Here is a 16,387-nt window from a genome sequence, read left to right as displayed (position 1 = left end):
CCCTGATGATCTCTTAGTCCCTTTGGGGCTTTTAAAAACTTATCTTGCTGACACAAACCGTTGGAAAGATCCACTGTGTTCTTGGATTAGAAGAATTAATATTGTTAACATGACCATAACTATCCATGGCAAACTACAGATTCAATGCAATCACTATCAAAATACCAATGGCACTTTTCACAGAACTAGAATAATTAAAAAATTTTTATGCAAACACGGAAGACCCTGAATAGCCAAAACAATCTTGAGAAAGAGGAAAAAGAGCTGAAGGAATCATGCTCCCTGACTTCAGACTATACTACAAAGCTTTAGTAATCAAAATATGGTACTAGCACAGAAATAAATACAAAGACCATGGAACAAAATAGAGCCCAGAAATAAACCCACACATGTATGGTCAACTAATCTATAACAAAGGGGGCAAGAATATGCAATGGAAAAAAGAGTCTCTTCCGAAGGCAGGGGTGGGAAAACTGGACAGCTACACGTAAAAGAATGAAATCAGAACATTAGCTAACACCACATACAAAAATAAACTAAAAATGGATTACAGACCTAAGTATAAGACCAGAAATCATAAAACTCCTAGAGGAAGGCATAGGCAGGACAGTCTGACATAAATTGTACCAATATTTTTTATATCTATCTCCTAAAGCAAAGTGAAAGTGAAAGTGAAGTCGCTCAGTCGTGTCCGACTCTTTGCGACCCCATGGACTGTAATCTACCACACTCCTCTGTCCACGGGCTTTTCCAGGCAAGGTTACTGGAGTGGGTTGCCATTTCCTTCTCCAGAGGATCTTCCCGACCCAGGGATTGAACCCAGGTCTCCCGCATTGTAGGCAGACACTTTAACCTCTGAGCCACCAGGGAAGGAAATAATAATAAATGGGATCTAATTCAAATCATTTGCACAGCAAAGGAAAGCAAAAACCAAATGAAAAAACAACCACCTACTGAGTGGGAGAAAATATTTTACAAATGATGTAATTGATAAGGGTTAATATTCAACATATATAAACTGCCATATAAGTGTTAGTCTGTCAGTCGTGCCTGACTCTTTGTGACCCCATGGACCGCAGCCCTCCAGGCTCCTCTGTCCGTGAGATTTTCCAGGCAAGGATACTGGAGTGGGTTGCCATCAATATCAAAAAACAACCCAGTTTTAAAAATGTGCAGAAGAACTGAATAAACATTTTTCCAAAGAGAAAATGCAGATGGCCAACAACCACATGAAAAGATGCTTAACATAGCTAATCATCAGGGAAACCACAATGAAATATCAACCTCACACCTGTCAGAGTGGCTATCATCAAAAACACAAATAACAAATGATGGCGAGGTTGTAGAGAAAAGGGAACTCTCATACACTACTGGTAGGAATGTACATTTGTGCATCCACTACAGAAAACAGTATGGAGGTTTCCCAAAAATAGAACTACCCCATGACCCAGCAGTTTCACTCCTGGGTATATATCTGGGGGAAAAAAAAAAAAAAGCACTCGTTTGAAAAGATAACAATCTTTCCAATATTCACGGCAACATTATTTACAGTTAGCAAGACATAGAAACAATCAAGTGTCCATTAACAGATGAATGGGTAAAGAAAATGTGGTATGTGTGTTTGTGTGTCTGTGTGTATATGTGTGTGCAAGCGTGTGCATGGAATACTACTCAGCCATAAAAAAGAACGGAATTTTGTCATTTGCAGCAACATGGATGAACTTGAAGGGTATTATACTGAGTGAAATAAGTCAGAGAAAAACAAATACTGAATGACATTACTTGTATGTGAATCTAAAAAAATGTGAAAATACTGAATATATTCTAGTGAATGTAACAAAAAAGAAACAGACTCACAAATATACAGAACAAACAAGTGGTTACCAGTGGGGAGAGAGAAGGGAACAGGGAGAATACAGGGATAGGGGATTAAGAGGTACAAACTATTATGTATAAAATAAGCTACAAGGATAATTGTACAACATGGGAATATAACCAATATTTTATAACTGTAAATGGAGTGTAACCTTTAAAAATCGTGGATCACTATACTGTATACCTGTAACTTTGTACATCAACTATACTTCAATAAAAAACAAAACACCCGTAAAACTCGCGTTGAAGAACATTACATGTTTCTCAGCTACAGAGCTCTGTAGTATTGAAGCCATACTGTAAAATTCAAGAAGTTCTGATAGCCTTCCTTTTATTCTATGTCTCCATCCCCTTCAGTTCAAGCTTGTCTTAGTCACCTCTTAATACCATCACATTGGGGGTTAGAGTTTCAACATGTGTATTCAGTGGTGGGGCACAAACATTCATTACACAATACCACCTAAATTCCCTAATCCTCCTCCTACTCTAATTTCCTCCTTAGGCACTCCTCATCATCTAACACATCATACATTTTACTTGCTCAGTTGGTAAAGAATCCACTTGGAATGCAGGAGAGCCTAGTTTGATTCCTGGCTTGGGAAGATTCGCTGGAGAAGAGAAAAAGCTACCCACTCCAGTATTCTGGCCTGGAGAACTCCATGGAAAGAGTCAGACAGGACTGAGTGACTTTCACATTTTACTTACCAACTAGAATATAAGCTATGATGGGAAGGATTTTTTTTTTTAAATTTTGTTCATTGATCTATTCCCAAGCATGAAGTCAGAGGTCAGTATATAGTTGTTAAATAAATAAATAAATAAATATAGGACTAACAGTCAGGCAATGTATGTTATGCTACCAACTCTTATTAACAAGTAGTGTGGCTTTTGAAAAGTAATTTAATCTCTCTGGATCTTAATTGTTCTCATCAATAAAACAAGGGTATTAAAAAACTCTAAGATTAGAAAATTCTATAATTTAAGGATATGGTACATAATAAGAAAATAACAATTATGCTATACAATAATTTACACAACTGCAGACTCTTTTTTTTTTTGCCTGGTTGTTAGTCATAGTAAGAAGAGTACCTATTTGGCATATCCATATCATAGGCATAAATTTTCAATTTTACCTGAGAATTTAACTTGAGAAGATCAGTCTGAGAGTCATTGGATTCTGAACTGTCAGAGGCATGGCTACTACAAAAAAATAATAAATTACTTTACATAATGTTCTGGTGGTGTTTTAAAATTTCAACTGTTACTTTTACTTTATTATGTTATTGGAACAGCAGAAATAGTTCTAGTTATAAAAAGGATGTTTACAAAGGTGGTGTAGATGTTTGATAGTTCTAGGCATTAGAAGAGAGTATTAGAGGAATGATGACTGAAATTGATTGGATCATGTCAAATATAAACAAATCCATGAGTTCAAAATGATACTCTATCTGCAAACAAACTTGTGAGTCAGTGTTGGAGGTTACAGGGGCACTAACTCAAAGTCTGAAAACTTATAAAGGTTAAGAATCAAACATTTGTTCTGCTTTTCCTATAGGAACTGCACTAAAATTAGTACCTTCCTTCTTCCAGTAACATTCCCTTGGCATTAAATTTTGCACTTATCATTCACTAACTTAGATTATTTATATGGTGTCTCTATAAATGTGTCAATTCTCTGTGGGTAATGACAGCATTAAAAACAATCTGAGTATGTCTTTCACATATAGTACATAGTGGGTACTCAGTATCATTTGAATAAATGAAGTCTTGATGAAGTCTGGCTGAAGTAATGTGCATGGGGAAAATTTTCCTCCATTTCTAGCCAGGATTTTCAGTACAGCCTGACAATTACATCCTCCAATTGTTATAACAGGCCTTCCCTAACCAGGAATGGAACCCTGGTCGTGGTGGTGAGAGAGTGGAACCCTAACCACTAGAGAGCATGGTGGAATAACACCGCAAATTACATTACTTTCACTATCTTGACCTACCTAGTCTCTAGATCCAATGTAATTTCTTTCAGAGAAGTATCTGAATCATCAATGACTTTTTCCAAGCTTATATGTTTCTCCATTTCTTCTAATTCTTTCAGGCACTGATAATACTAGGGGACAATGATAGGTAAGTTAATTATAAATAACTGTTTCCTAATTAAAGTAACTGAATATTTATAGACATCTGGAACATCAAGTACAACAAAACACTGAATGAACAGTCAGGATGTTAGAAGGAACAAACTGCTGCAGGCCCAAAGGCAGGTGATGTTATCTGGGTGTCTAGAGTCTGATGTATGAACAAATGGACTTTAATTACCTTGGTTCGGTCTGGATCACAGTAGTCCAAGAGAGAGTCACAAAAGTGATATCCCATTGACTCCAGGTCTTTCGTGTTGAAATGAGTGCCTCTTTTATTACCTAAAACATCAATAAGTTTATCCACCCTTGATGGTGAGTTAAACATTTTTTTCTTAGCGGGAAGGCCTAAGTTGCAAAACAGAGTATAAACAAAACACCTGATATGATTCCGTGTTCTGTCCTCTGGATCTTCTACACTGGGGCAGGTCATTAAACAACTAACTGTTTTCCCTTGTTCCCTCTCCACCACCTGGACCAAAGGTGACATTTAAATGAACACAGATTAATCTGTGTTGCAAAGCAGAAGAAAATTCAGTCAGAAAGTTATGGACTACTTGGTTACCAGTTATAAGCACCCTAATCATCACTTAGAGAAAAAACCTGCATAAATATTTAATGTTTTCATCATCATTAACAGTGTTATATCAATTTCAAGGTGCTTAAAAATTAGCCAGAAGTAATATGTCTGGATTTCTGTCACTTTCCTTTGAGTATACATTTTCTAATAATGTGAGTTACCCTAATATGAGGCATTCTAAGGATATGTTAAATGTGACTAAAAGCTTCCTCAAATGGAGCACACGTTTTATTTTACTTCAAGGAACCAATTAAAAAAAAAAAAAAAGCCCAGTCCACTTTGTCTTAAAAAGAGCAAATCTACTAAAGATATTTCTATTCTGATATTTTAATTATGAGCATTGCTTTTTCTTGAAATCATTACAGTCGTAGGAACTCTTCTGAAAGAAAAACCCCAAACAAGCAATTAAAGATCAGATCACGAAACCACCACTTAGGTATACTATATATGTGCTAAAACTTCTTTTTCTAAACAAAGGAAAATGATGTGATCGAGATACATACAGTAGGCATCTGTTTATTCATCCTATTTATAGAATTGATTAGATTACTGGTATATATCTAAGTAGGAAGAAAGTGCTCATTATCCAGTTGTCAAACACTATGAATCTTACATTGAATGTGTTCCTTTGGTTTAACTCTCTGACAGTCTTGAATGGGGGCCCTCAGTCTTACCCAGAGTAGATCCACAAAAAGTGGCCTCCATGGTGAAGCTGTTCCTGATCCCCATTTTCCACATCACCACCCTTCCTGTTCCCTCTTTGCTCTTTTGAATATTAAACTTGCAGGATGAGAATGAAAACTGAAAAGAAGCAAATAAAAATGAGACCCACTGCTTTTCTAATCACAATGTCTGTCATAGGAAGTAGGGTTAGAAATGAGAAAGTAGGTGTGTAAAGGCATAATTCTCTCTAAAGCTAAAATAAAAGCTTCTGGAGCTGTTTTATTTCCTGATTAGTGGAAATAGCTCATTTTAAGGATGACATATTTACATTTCTGAGAATTATAGGCTTGAATTCTGAAATAAATTTTCCTTTATATATGTATATATAAAACATATGCATTCAAAACCCAGTTGACTAATTCTTGATAGTGTTGACTTTGTTACAAGAAGGAGTCTAAATATATTTAAGAATGAAGATCAGTGTTGTAGATTTTTAGATACTGATGCTTTGTTATCACATGAAAGATAATTTGAAAATTATCCTGAAAGATTGTTATAACATCGGTATCTACAATGAGTTTTTCTAATTTAATTACAATGGAAAAAATTTACTGTGTTCCATCCTGTGAATGTTAACACACGTATGTTGTTGTTTAGTCACTAGGTCTAACTCTTCTGTGACCCCACAGATTGTAGTCCACCAGGTTCCTCTGTCCATGGGATTTACCAGTGGGTTGCCATTTCCTTCTCCAGGAAATCTTCCCAACCCAGGGATCGAACTTGCATCTCCTGCATTGGCAGGTGGGTTCTTTACCACTGAGCCACTAAGAAAGCCCTAATACATGTAAAGGTTTGTAAAAACTGTCAACAAATTGGCACTTGCCATGGGTGTCTGCCATCTACCTCTATAAGGATTAGGTCATGTTCCACAGCAGCTGCTGACCTCCAGTACTCCCCCCTGAAGGAGTTCAGGGTGGAAAGCAGGAATGAGACACTCTATGCTATGGGAAACTGGCAGGACAGGTCTTTAGATAGTTAGATACCGCCAGGAGCTGGTTTTACGAGCCCAGTTCTTTTATCTCCTCATATCTAGAAAAGCACTAAGATCCTTCATGGTGACAACTGTTTCTCGAGACTAGCAGAAACCTCACAAGACCAGCAGAAACTTTCTACAAATATGTGCTTGACTGCATGTACTTCCCCTTTACCAAAATCACATATATATGTGTCCTTTCCCGCTACCTCTTTGGAACAGTTTCTCAGAGCTATCTGATGTGCTGTCTCCCAGGCTACAGTCCTCATATTGCCCCAAATAAAACTTACTCACAACTTTCACGTTGTGCTTTTTTTTCAGTCGATAAAATACTACCACAAATTAGAATATAGAACAATTCCATCACCTCTTAAAAACTCCCTTGTTTTGGAGCTATGGTAAATGGTTTTGTTTTAAATTTTGGTTTCCAGTTGTTCACTGTGAGTATAGAGAACTACACCCTGTATCCTATGACACTGCTAAACTCACTCAGTTATAGTTCTTGTGGACTGCATGGATTTTCTATGAAGACAATCACATCTGCCTTTCCTTTCTAGTCTGCCTTTTATTTTTTATTTTCTCCCCTTACTGTACTTGTTAGAACCTCCAGTGTAAGGCTGAATTGAAGGGGTAAGAGTGGATATCTTGCCTTGTTCGTGACCTTAAGAGAAAAACAATCAAATCTTTTATCAAGTGTGGTGGTAGGCTAGTGGGCGCTTTCCCCTTATATTTCAAATTACTGGTTATTAAACATTTCACATCATTGCTTTCTATGGTCAACTGTATAAACCAGTCAAAAAAACTAAATAAAAAAGCAGTTTACTGAATAAGCCTATCCATTCAGCTGTCCTGCATGGACAATATGTAATAAAGGAAAAGTCAAAATCTTAAAGGAGCTTACTTTATCTGGACAATTTTTGCTCAGCATAAGTGGAAAGATTCGTTGCTGTAAGTATAATGCTTTACATCTATCACTACCATCACAGCCATACATGAATATGTTCTCTTTCTTGCTATGGCCATGAAGGTCACAATACAAAATAACCTCTCGTTTCTCCATCAATCTACCAAGAAGAAAAAGAACAAGTTATTGCATTTTATCTCTGCATTTTTCTTCTGTGGTTGTAATTATGCATTAACAAGTCTAACATCCAAATTGCATTTCCTTATATCCTAGTTTTCAATTTCTTTTCTTCTACTGAATATTATTAATATATAATTTTTTAACACCTACAATAAGCTATTAATTGTATATAAAATACAAATTCTTTAGCCTTCCACTATAAAGACAAAATTTACCTTATTTCCAAAACTTTCTCCAACAAGATTTCTCTGCTTTTTGGTTGTTTTTTGTTGTACACTGAAAACAACTCACTCGTATCTTTGCCCATTAGCTCTTAGATTCTTTCTGACTGAAATACCTTCCTTCTTCATCTTTGTAAATGCAGATACTACCCCTTATCCATCAACACTGACCTCAGCTCGCACTTCCTCTCTAACTAGTGAAGATCCCCACCAAATTTTTCTTTTCTTTGAACTCCTGTAGTATTTAATATTGTTGCCATTTACCTGACACTTACCTAAATAGATTTTTAGATTTTCCATAGTTAATCTCATTATAGAGAGGGAATGCTTCAAAATCTCTAAAACAGTGCAATGCATACAAGTACCCAAATATGTTAAAACTTGTGCCTGATGACTCGATGCTGAAGCCAGTTAACATTTACCCTTTGAGTAATGTGGTGAATAAATACCATTTTGAGAAAAATGGTACCAAAGTTTGAATTATTTTTCTGGTAAATTTCTAATAATTTACAGAAATCACTTCTCAAGAGCACAATTCTTTTAGCCTGTATAATTTAGGCATTCAGTGAATATTAAAAGTAATAAAAAATAAGCCCCTCAAAACTGGTTGATGAAAATAACTAGTAGGCTTTCAAAAGGTGAAAGGATTATGGGCATTTCTGCCTTTTCATATTTCCAAACTTCATATAGCTACTCAAATAACTGAAATTACATACACGGTTTGTTATCTCTGGAAGGATAAATACAAATGTGAACAATTTGTACTAATATGAAATGTACTACTTTTATAATATTAAATCTTAAAATCAAAATATTCAAAGTGTAGCTTTTATTCAAAACAGTACTTTTTTAAACTATAGTGCAATTCCAAAGTGAAATCTGTTACATATATTAGTTTATTGCCCTTTTTCATTTGATGACCAATAAATTCTGATAACATAAGATTGACATAAAGCCATCAAATGATCATTGCAAGTTTTTAGAATTAGATTATAAAACTATACATTTTAAAATCATTTCCCCAGTTTTAATGAACATCTGGTTTCTTTTAAGTGAGTCAAAAGAAACTCTAAGTAATTAAATCCCAAGGAAATATTACTACTTTTGAAGTGAAACAAGGTAACAGGGTCTCTCATCTTACACTGAATCCCTTTAGAAACAATTGGGATTTTTTTCTTACCCACAGTTAAGATATACTAAGTATCTTATACTAAAATCTATTATTTTAAAATACTCTAAATATATTTAATCTTAGGCATACTTACAGCTGCTCACCTTTCCACACATATGTGACTGTCTTTTATTCTATTTACTGCCTATGATTAATTGCATTAAGGTAGTTCTTTTTCTTGGAAGTCTTTCTGAAACTTACTGAATAGATTCCTGCCTTAAGCTTCTTTATGAGACAATTTAAGAAGAACTAAGATAAACATCTTTCACAGAGACAAGCCAAGGGGCTTTGGCTGTAATCCATCTTGTGTTGGGCCAGGCACCCTTAATGTCAAAGAGCATTAAGGAGACATTATAAATACTCAAATGGGCTCTAAAAGTTCCCTTTCTATTAAAAATAAACTTTAAATTCTGGAATAAACTCAGATTTACATAAAATTGCCAAAAATAGTTGACAGTGTCCATATAGCTACCCCTCGGTCCATTTTCCCCTAATGTTAACATAACCACGAAATATTGTCCAAAACTAGGGAACCAACAACCCACTCCAGTGTTCTTGCCTGGAGAACCCCAGGGATGGGGGAGCCTGGTGGGCTGCTGTCTCTGGGGTTGCACAGAGTCGGACACGACTAAAGCGACTTAGCAGCAGCAGGAACAGGGAACCAACATTGGTACATTACTGTTAAACTCCCAACCTTATTTGGATTTCACGAATTTTCCCAATAATGTCCTTTTTCTGTCCCAGAATCCAATATAAGATATCACATTGGCTTTACTCAGCTCTTTTGTCTGTCATCCCCAGGAAACTAAGTCAGTCACGGGTTATTCTTTATCCCTTAAATATTTCCCAAGTAACTTCCGAGAATCCTGAAGTCCACATCTGTGAGGGGTATAAAAGCAGGGTTTTCATTCCTTTTGTGGGGATCTGCATTTCACTCTCCATGTGTCTAAGATGAAAGGATTAACATGAAAGCAGAGGCTGAACTCAGGCAACTGGAGCCACGCTGGGAGCTCTGGAAGCCTGTCGGCTCCTCTCAGGGACTGGAGGTGTCCCTGAGGCAGGCCTCCTTGAATCAGGGCTCTGGCGCTTGCACTAGGGGCCCTGGTGATGCCGGGTGAGGATGCAGACACTCTGTAACAGCACCTATCAATGTAACATTTGAACAGTCCTAAAAATTTACAGAGAGTTTTTACATCTACATCTAATTCACTAAATCCTTTTCTTTTTACATTTGAGGAAACACTGAATACATTTAGAACTTCCAATATTCCAGTAATATTGGACACTTTATTCTGGGCACTTTAGTAATAATCTCATTTAATCCTCCTGTCTGTGAGGGAAGTATTACTATTCCCACTTTACAAATAGATGAGGAAATGGGGGTTTGGGTTTGTTTTTAAACTGCTCAAGATCACACAGTTAGCAAATGATAGAGCAGGGATTCCCATCTGATATGTTTTCATTTCAGTCTCCACGTTCTTAACCAAAAAGGTTAAGAGGCTTTGGACTTGGAATGGGTATTGTTTCACTCCAATAAATCTTTCTACTCTAGCAACGCTGTTTCTGATTGTTATTACTTGAATCTATTAAAGAATTCACCCAGTAATCCAACAAGTCTTTAAATATTACATGCATTTTACTGTTCTGATTCTTTAGAAAATTTAAAGCTGTTCACTTTTTCCCTAGGGGCAAACAAGACTATTCATGAAAGCTTAAGTAAGTATGCAACTTATCATCATCCTAACAGACTCATCACAGAGCAATGTGTGGTTAACGCAGTACTCAAAGACTCTAGATGTAATTAATTTTCTAGATGTAATTAATGAGGGATTCTCAAGGATTCCAAAAGAAACATTAGCTTTAGGAAGAAACCAAATTTAGGACAGGCAAATTTAAGTTTCACTAACCTATTAAAATGCTATTATTTACAAGAAGGCTAGTGAATGTAGTGGCATAATGCCAGAAAGGTATAGAAGCAGAGTTGGGAAGAATGAGGGGAAAAATTAAGTAGCTATAGTTAAACTATCTTAAGGACAGTTAAGAGTAAAGTAAGTGGGATTGTGGGAGCAAAATTCTTACTATCAAGTTTACTAAATAAGCAGAGGGTAATTTGAGGCTTATTTTACCTCCGGATCATGTTCCGGGTATACCAGACAGAAGGAAATGATTCCTTCAGGAGAGATGTATAGTTACGGTTTAAATCCCGTCCAGCTAAGGAACACCGATAATTTCCTACAATCACACCATCTGGATTCAGCATGGGTACCACCTTGAAGACGAACGTGTCCCGAAGCAACTTTGCATCACTTGAGTTTCCTAAAATATAATCTAGGAAGCCTTTCATGATCCAAGAGCTGTTGGTTTCTCCTGGATGTACCCTTGCAGTCAGAATCACGGCCTTCCGCTTTCTTGACTCACTGTTCTTCAAGGGGGTAGTAATTGTTAAAATATACACCATGTTCCTAGCAATTGTGTGGCACAAGACACGTATTTTACAAAACTTTGACCGTACTGGGTCATTATTGATGCCAGACAGGTATTCTTGCAGGTTTGTGTAAGTGTACGGATAGCAGTGAGCAAAGTAGCAGGTATCTTTACTGTGTGGAAATTGAAATGTCCATGTAAGTGAAAAATGATGGTGCCTATCTTGCCCCTGGTTGTTTCTATAATACTTGATTTGGTCTCCTATTCTCTGCCAGCCAATATGATGAGCGCTGGCCTCTTTCTCAGAATAAAACAGTGGGCGCATACCCCGATTATAAAGACTAGCAGGCTTGGTGAAATTGATAATAGTGAATCTGTAGACTATTCCTGCTTGAGTATTAGTGACTTGGAAATAGTACCACTGGGTGTGTTTATTTGTGAACAGGTCAGGTCGCACAGTCAGCTGATATTCATATTCTGCCCTAATACACAAAAAAAGGAAGGGGAGGGAGACATAAAAATGTAAAAATGACATTCAAGTTTAAATAATAAAAGTAATAATAAATGTATATCTACCTATTCATGGAAAGCTTTTTATTTGGGAAACTGTTTATTAAGCAGTATCTAATATCAAGTAATGGCAAAAGATCAACGTTTTGAAATTTTCTCTTTTAACTGGATGTGAAACTGATTCTGTGCTAATTCTGAAGCCTTTTTATCCCTTTGTAATTCAAGAGAGCACATTTAAAAAATGGGCATTTGACAAAAAATTATATATTTCAACCCAGTTATGTTTCCAAAAAAGAAGTGATTAAAGAGTTCTTAAGTTTTTAAGAATTAAAGTCCAGTGTCTTTTTTTTTTACCTCAGACACATATTTGTTTTATATTAGATTCTAACTCTAGAGATCTGAAATACATATCACTAACAAAGGTTAAAAACATATATAAATTACTATGAGCATATGAATTATACAATTTTAAACTCTTTGAGAGGACAGGAACTATATTTGATAACTATTTGCATTCCCCATACTTAATCATTGAAGATATTTAAATAAAAGCGAATATAACTTCATTAGTACATTACTTAAATATACAACAATTTCACCTGGTTAGTTGTGACTTTTTTCTTTACCAAGTAACTTCCTATTCTATCAGCATTATGCACTTATTATGTGTGTATATGTGTTTGTGTGCATTGGTGAAATGAATGTTGCAAACCCTTACGGCTGTTGAATCTAGGTAATGAGTATATGTAGAACTGTATTATGCTCTGTACTTCAGTGTATGTTTAAAATTTTTCATAAAATTAAAAATATATATATCCCTGAATTGTATGCATATTCCCAAGCATGTTTTATAGAACACTCATCTGAAGACCTATTCCATTAAAAAGTTGGAGAAGCAGTGTTGATGTGTGTTTAATAGTTCATACTGGCATACTGAAAATGTACACTACGGAAACCTACTTAACTTTAATTCATAGCTCTCAAAATTGTTTGAATCCAGAACCTTCCATACCTACCCTCTTATGATAATCTCTAATTAGCATCTATACTTCAAGGAATTAGAGTTCATCAATGGATACTAAAACTACTGTACCTAATACAGGAAACAGATGATAGTCTACCTCCTCAAATAAAAATAATTAAAACCTACACTTTGACTACCTTCTGTAGATTACCACTCTCAAACCTTGCTTCAAACATCAAAGTATCGTCACAGTTATCCACAGGCTGCTTCAAGGGTGTCCGGTTGCCCCCAACTCGGGAATACACAAAACACGGCTCTTTGTAGGCTGATGAGAGATCATAAAGATGTTCAAGCCATATCTAAAGTCTATAGGCTATTCTGCATAGAGTTTGGAGATACAGTATAACTGAACTGTCACTAAGGGTTATAAATTTTAATATGACACTAACATATAGGTTTATGTTGGAATAAGAAAGTCTGATTTAGATTAGAAAAGCAATGCCTAAAATAAATTCATGTATTTCTCCCAGTAGAATACATGAGTTCTACTTCTGGTTATAATGAAGTAATTGTTCCTGAAACTGTCTTCTCACTGTAAATGACTATAAAACTGGACCAAAAAAAAAAAAAAATACGAATTAACCATTTTCACACATTCAGACAACACAAAGATTAGAACTACATAAAGTTCTTGAAAAAAGATAAAATGAAATAAGCTTATGTTTTAACTTTAGATTTCTTGGGAATACTTTTTACCTCTTAGAAAGATGGCACTTAAGGATAGCATAACAGTCTTGTTGAGCTGAGGAGGCACAACTGTTGCCTGGGGCTGCTGAAATTAGCACCCTAGGTAATAGAAGAAGAAAGCTACATAGGGGGAGGGCTTCAGTAGTCTACATGGTGGTTGCTTGGCTGAAGACCTGGCTGTAAAAGCACAGGGTAAGTAAGGTTAAGGAAGACAGGACAGAGTGCTCCTGAGATAGCAGAGGATAAACATTCTGTGATATATTGAAATTCCAACTTATCCAGAATAGAAAGGCTTCAGTGAGCACTGCAGGCATTTAACTATGACTCTAGAAAGGTTGAGTATTAGGCATAAAAACCACATTTAAGAGAAGGGTCATGACCTAGAATGAAGGACAAAATAAAAAGAGATCTGTTTTTATTAAAAAAGTAAACCAATTCTAAAAGGAGCAAAATGATTTGTCAGCAATTTAGCTGCCTACCAGAAAAAAAAATTCAATGCAATTTAAAAAAAGAAAACATGTCTTTCACAATTTCCCACATGTGATTAAAAAAATTATGAAGCATACAGAGAATGAGGAAATGTGACCCAATAAATATTTATATATTTAACAGTCCCCAAGATAACTCAGATGGTACAATTAACAGAGAAGGACTCTGAATTTATGTTAAAAGGAAAAGATAACGAGTAAACAGATCAACTAATAAAAAAAGAAAACTATAAAAAGAATGAAAATTCTGAAAATAAAAAGTACAATAACAGAAATGAAAGACCTACCAGATGGGGTTAAGAGAAATTGAATATTGCAAAAAAAAAAAAAATAGACTCAGTGAACTTACAGACAAATGAATACAATTATTCAAACTCAAGACCAGAGATAAAGAAAAAGAACAAAGATCCAGTGAATGTGGAACATAACTAGAAATCTACCACACGTATACTTGAAATTCCAAAGGATAGAAAAGAAAGAATATCATGGAGAAATTATGTGAAGAAATAATGGTTGAAAATTTCTCAAATTTGGATAGGCAGAACTATTAAACTATGGATCCAAGATGTTCAGCAAACTCCAAGCAGGATAAATACAAAGATAAACAAATCTAGGCAGATCATAGACAGAAGACACAGCATATATAATGTGGAACAATGATATAAATTATGTCTGACTTTTTCTTAGATGTCATGAGATAATGGAACAATATCTTTAAAGAAATAAAAATATTTAAAATAAAAAAATATGAACCACAAATTCTTTATGCCCAGTTGTTTGGGGACTTCCTTCTTGTTTGGGGACTTCCTTCTCCTACAGCTATAGGTCTTGACACCAGTCTGATCTCTTACCCTTTTGTGCCAAGAAGAAACAATGGTTCTGTTCTGTTGACAACTCAGTGTTGTCTCACCATCTCTTATTAGTCTACTTTGATTCTGTCTACCCTTTTATAAGATATCTTTTCATTAAAATTTCTTAAATTACATTTGCCATCCAATTCCTGACAAGACCTTGACTGACTCACCTCAGCTACTTTAATTTTATATTATATCTCATTTAAGTTATGTGTGGAAGTTATAAAGTAGGTTAGCTGGGTAAATATTTGAAATCAAATTGAAAAAAATCAGAGGTGCTTTTCTCACCTCAGTTGTTTAAAAATGCATGAATATATGATTTCTGTAATTGCTTACTACATAGGAAGCAATCCCTGTGAATTCCTCTATTTTGCCAGCTCTTTAAATAAAATACATGTTCCCTGGAAGTTATCTTTAATATATACTCTAAGATATACAAATGTGATGGTGAAACTGTACAGGAGTCCCATACTTCCTGACATTAGGGTTTCAGGAGCAGCAGTTTAGAATACAGGTTGAGACTTCTATGTTTGATCATTAGTACACCTGACCATAAAGCAGAGATTTTTACATTACTAGAACTCTCAAAGTGCCAATTATTAATCCTGAGTGTTAAGAACACTTTCCTAAGATATAATCTTGGATAGTATTTGTGATGTGGGATTGTTTTTTTGGCAATCCCAAGAGATGCATCAAACTGGCATGAAATGAAAATAAACCATTTGAAAGACTGCATGAATGTGACCTATAGACAGACAGGTGCAGAGCACTCTGCTGGATAGATCTTTGAAAACTGATGCGAACTTTAATTCCATTTCAATAAAACTCTTCATTCTCATGGTTAGCATGATGCTTCATTGTAAAACAACTGTGCATAAACTGCAGTATGCACCTTCAAGAATACAATTAGCACTGAATCAACATCTGGATCAATATTAACCAAACATGGTTATGGAGTCAGAGATTTCCTGGTAATTGGCAATTTCCACTATTAACAGCAGAACAAATACAACTAATAGATTAGCCCAGACACCAAATTATTATATTTTATCACAAGATGTCTCATTATGTACCCACCATCTTCAGCTAGATAAACCACAGTTTCTTCCTTGGAGTTTGCATAAAGGGGTTCCATCTCCAGGCCCGTGGGGATGTACATTGGCTCAGGATTCGAAGGGGTCCAATCTGGAGGAAAAAACCATTATAGGAATATGACTTCAAAATAAAGCAATAAGATTTTATTGTATATTTTCAAATTATTCATTGGTAGATCTAGGCTCAAATCCAGCAAAGCTGGATTTCTCATTAAAAGTAATAATGGGCATGGTCACACTTTAACAAAACCTGTAACATTTTATTTGCACCTTGTGCTCAGTCAGTCAGTCATGTCTGACTTTTTGTGAAACCCATGGACTGCAGCCTACCAGTCTCCTCTGTCCATGGGATTTTCCAGGCAAGAATACTGGCGTGGGTGGCCATTTCCTACTCCAATTTGCACCTTGGTTCTAAGTCATTATATAGTTCACGATTATTTTGTGCCACCACAGATTTAACACTAAAGATTCTATTTCTCCTGGGTGCTTGATGCCTCTCTAACCTGTCTTTGGGAAACTTACTTCACCTCTTTATTATCCCTTTCCA

General features: G+C 35.6%; 1 protein-coding gene across 1 annotated transcript in view; it reads right to left on the bottom strand.

Annotated features, from left to right (window-relative positions):
- Positions 1-16,387, bottom strand: part of AGBL3 (AGBL carboxypeptidase 3) — a 109,710-nt gene that overhangs the window by 50,985 nt on the left and 42,338 nt on the right. Inside the window, exons 4-11 of the mRNA XM_052638603.1 lie at positions 15,824-15,931; positions 12,844-12,982; positions 10,886-11,665; positions 7,185-7,347; positions 5,262-5,388; positions 4,189-4,289; positions 3,867-3,979; positions 3,009-3,075 (exon numbers count right to left, since the gene is read on the bottom strand). Coding sequence (XP_052494563.1) covers positions 3,009-3,075; positions 3,867-3,979; positions 4,189-4,289; positions 5,262-5,388; positions 7,185-7,347; positions 10,886-11,665; positions 12,844-12,982; positions 15,824-15,931 — 1,598 coding nt within the window. The remainder of the gene's footprint in view (positions 1-3,008; positions 3,076-3,866; positions 3,980-4,188; positions 4,290-5,261; positions 5,389-7,184; positions 7,348-10,885; positions 11,666-12,843; positions 12,983-15,823; positions 15,932-16,387) is intronic.

Source organism: Budorcas taxicolor, chromosome 4 (assembly GCF_023091745.1).
Source record: "Budorcas taxicolor isolate Tak-1 chromosome 4, Takin1.1, whole genome shotgun sequence".
Lineage (NCBI taxonomy): Eukaryota > Metazoa > Chordata > Mammalia > Artiodactyla > Bovidae > Budorcas > Budorcas taxicolor.
This window is presented reverse-complemented; position numbering and strand designations above follow the sequence as displayed.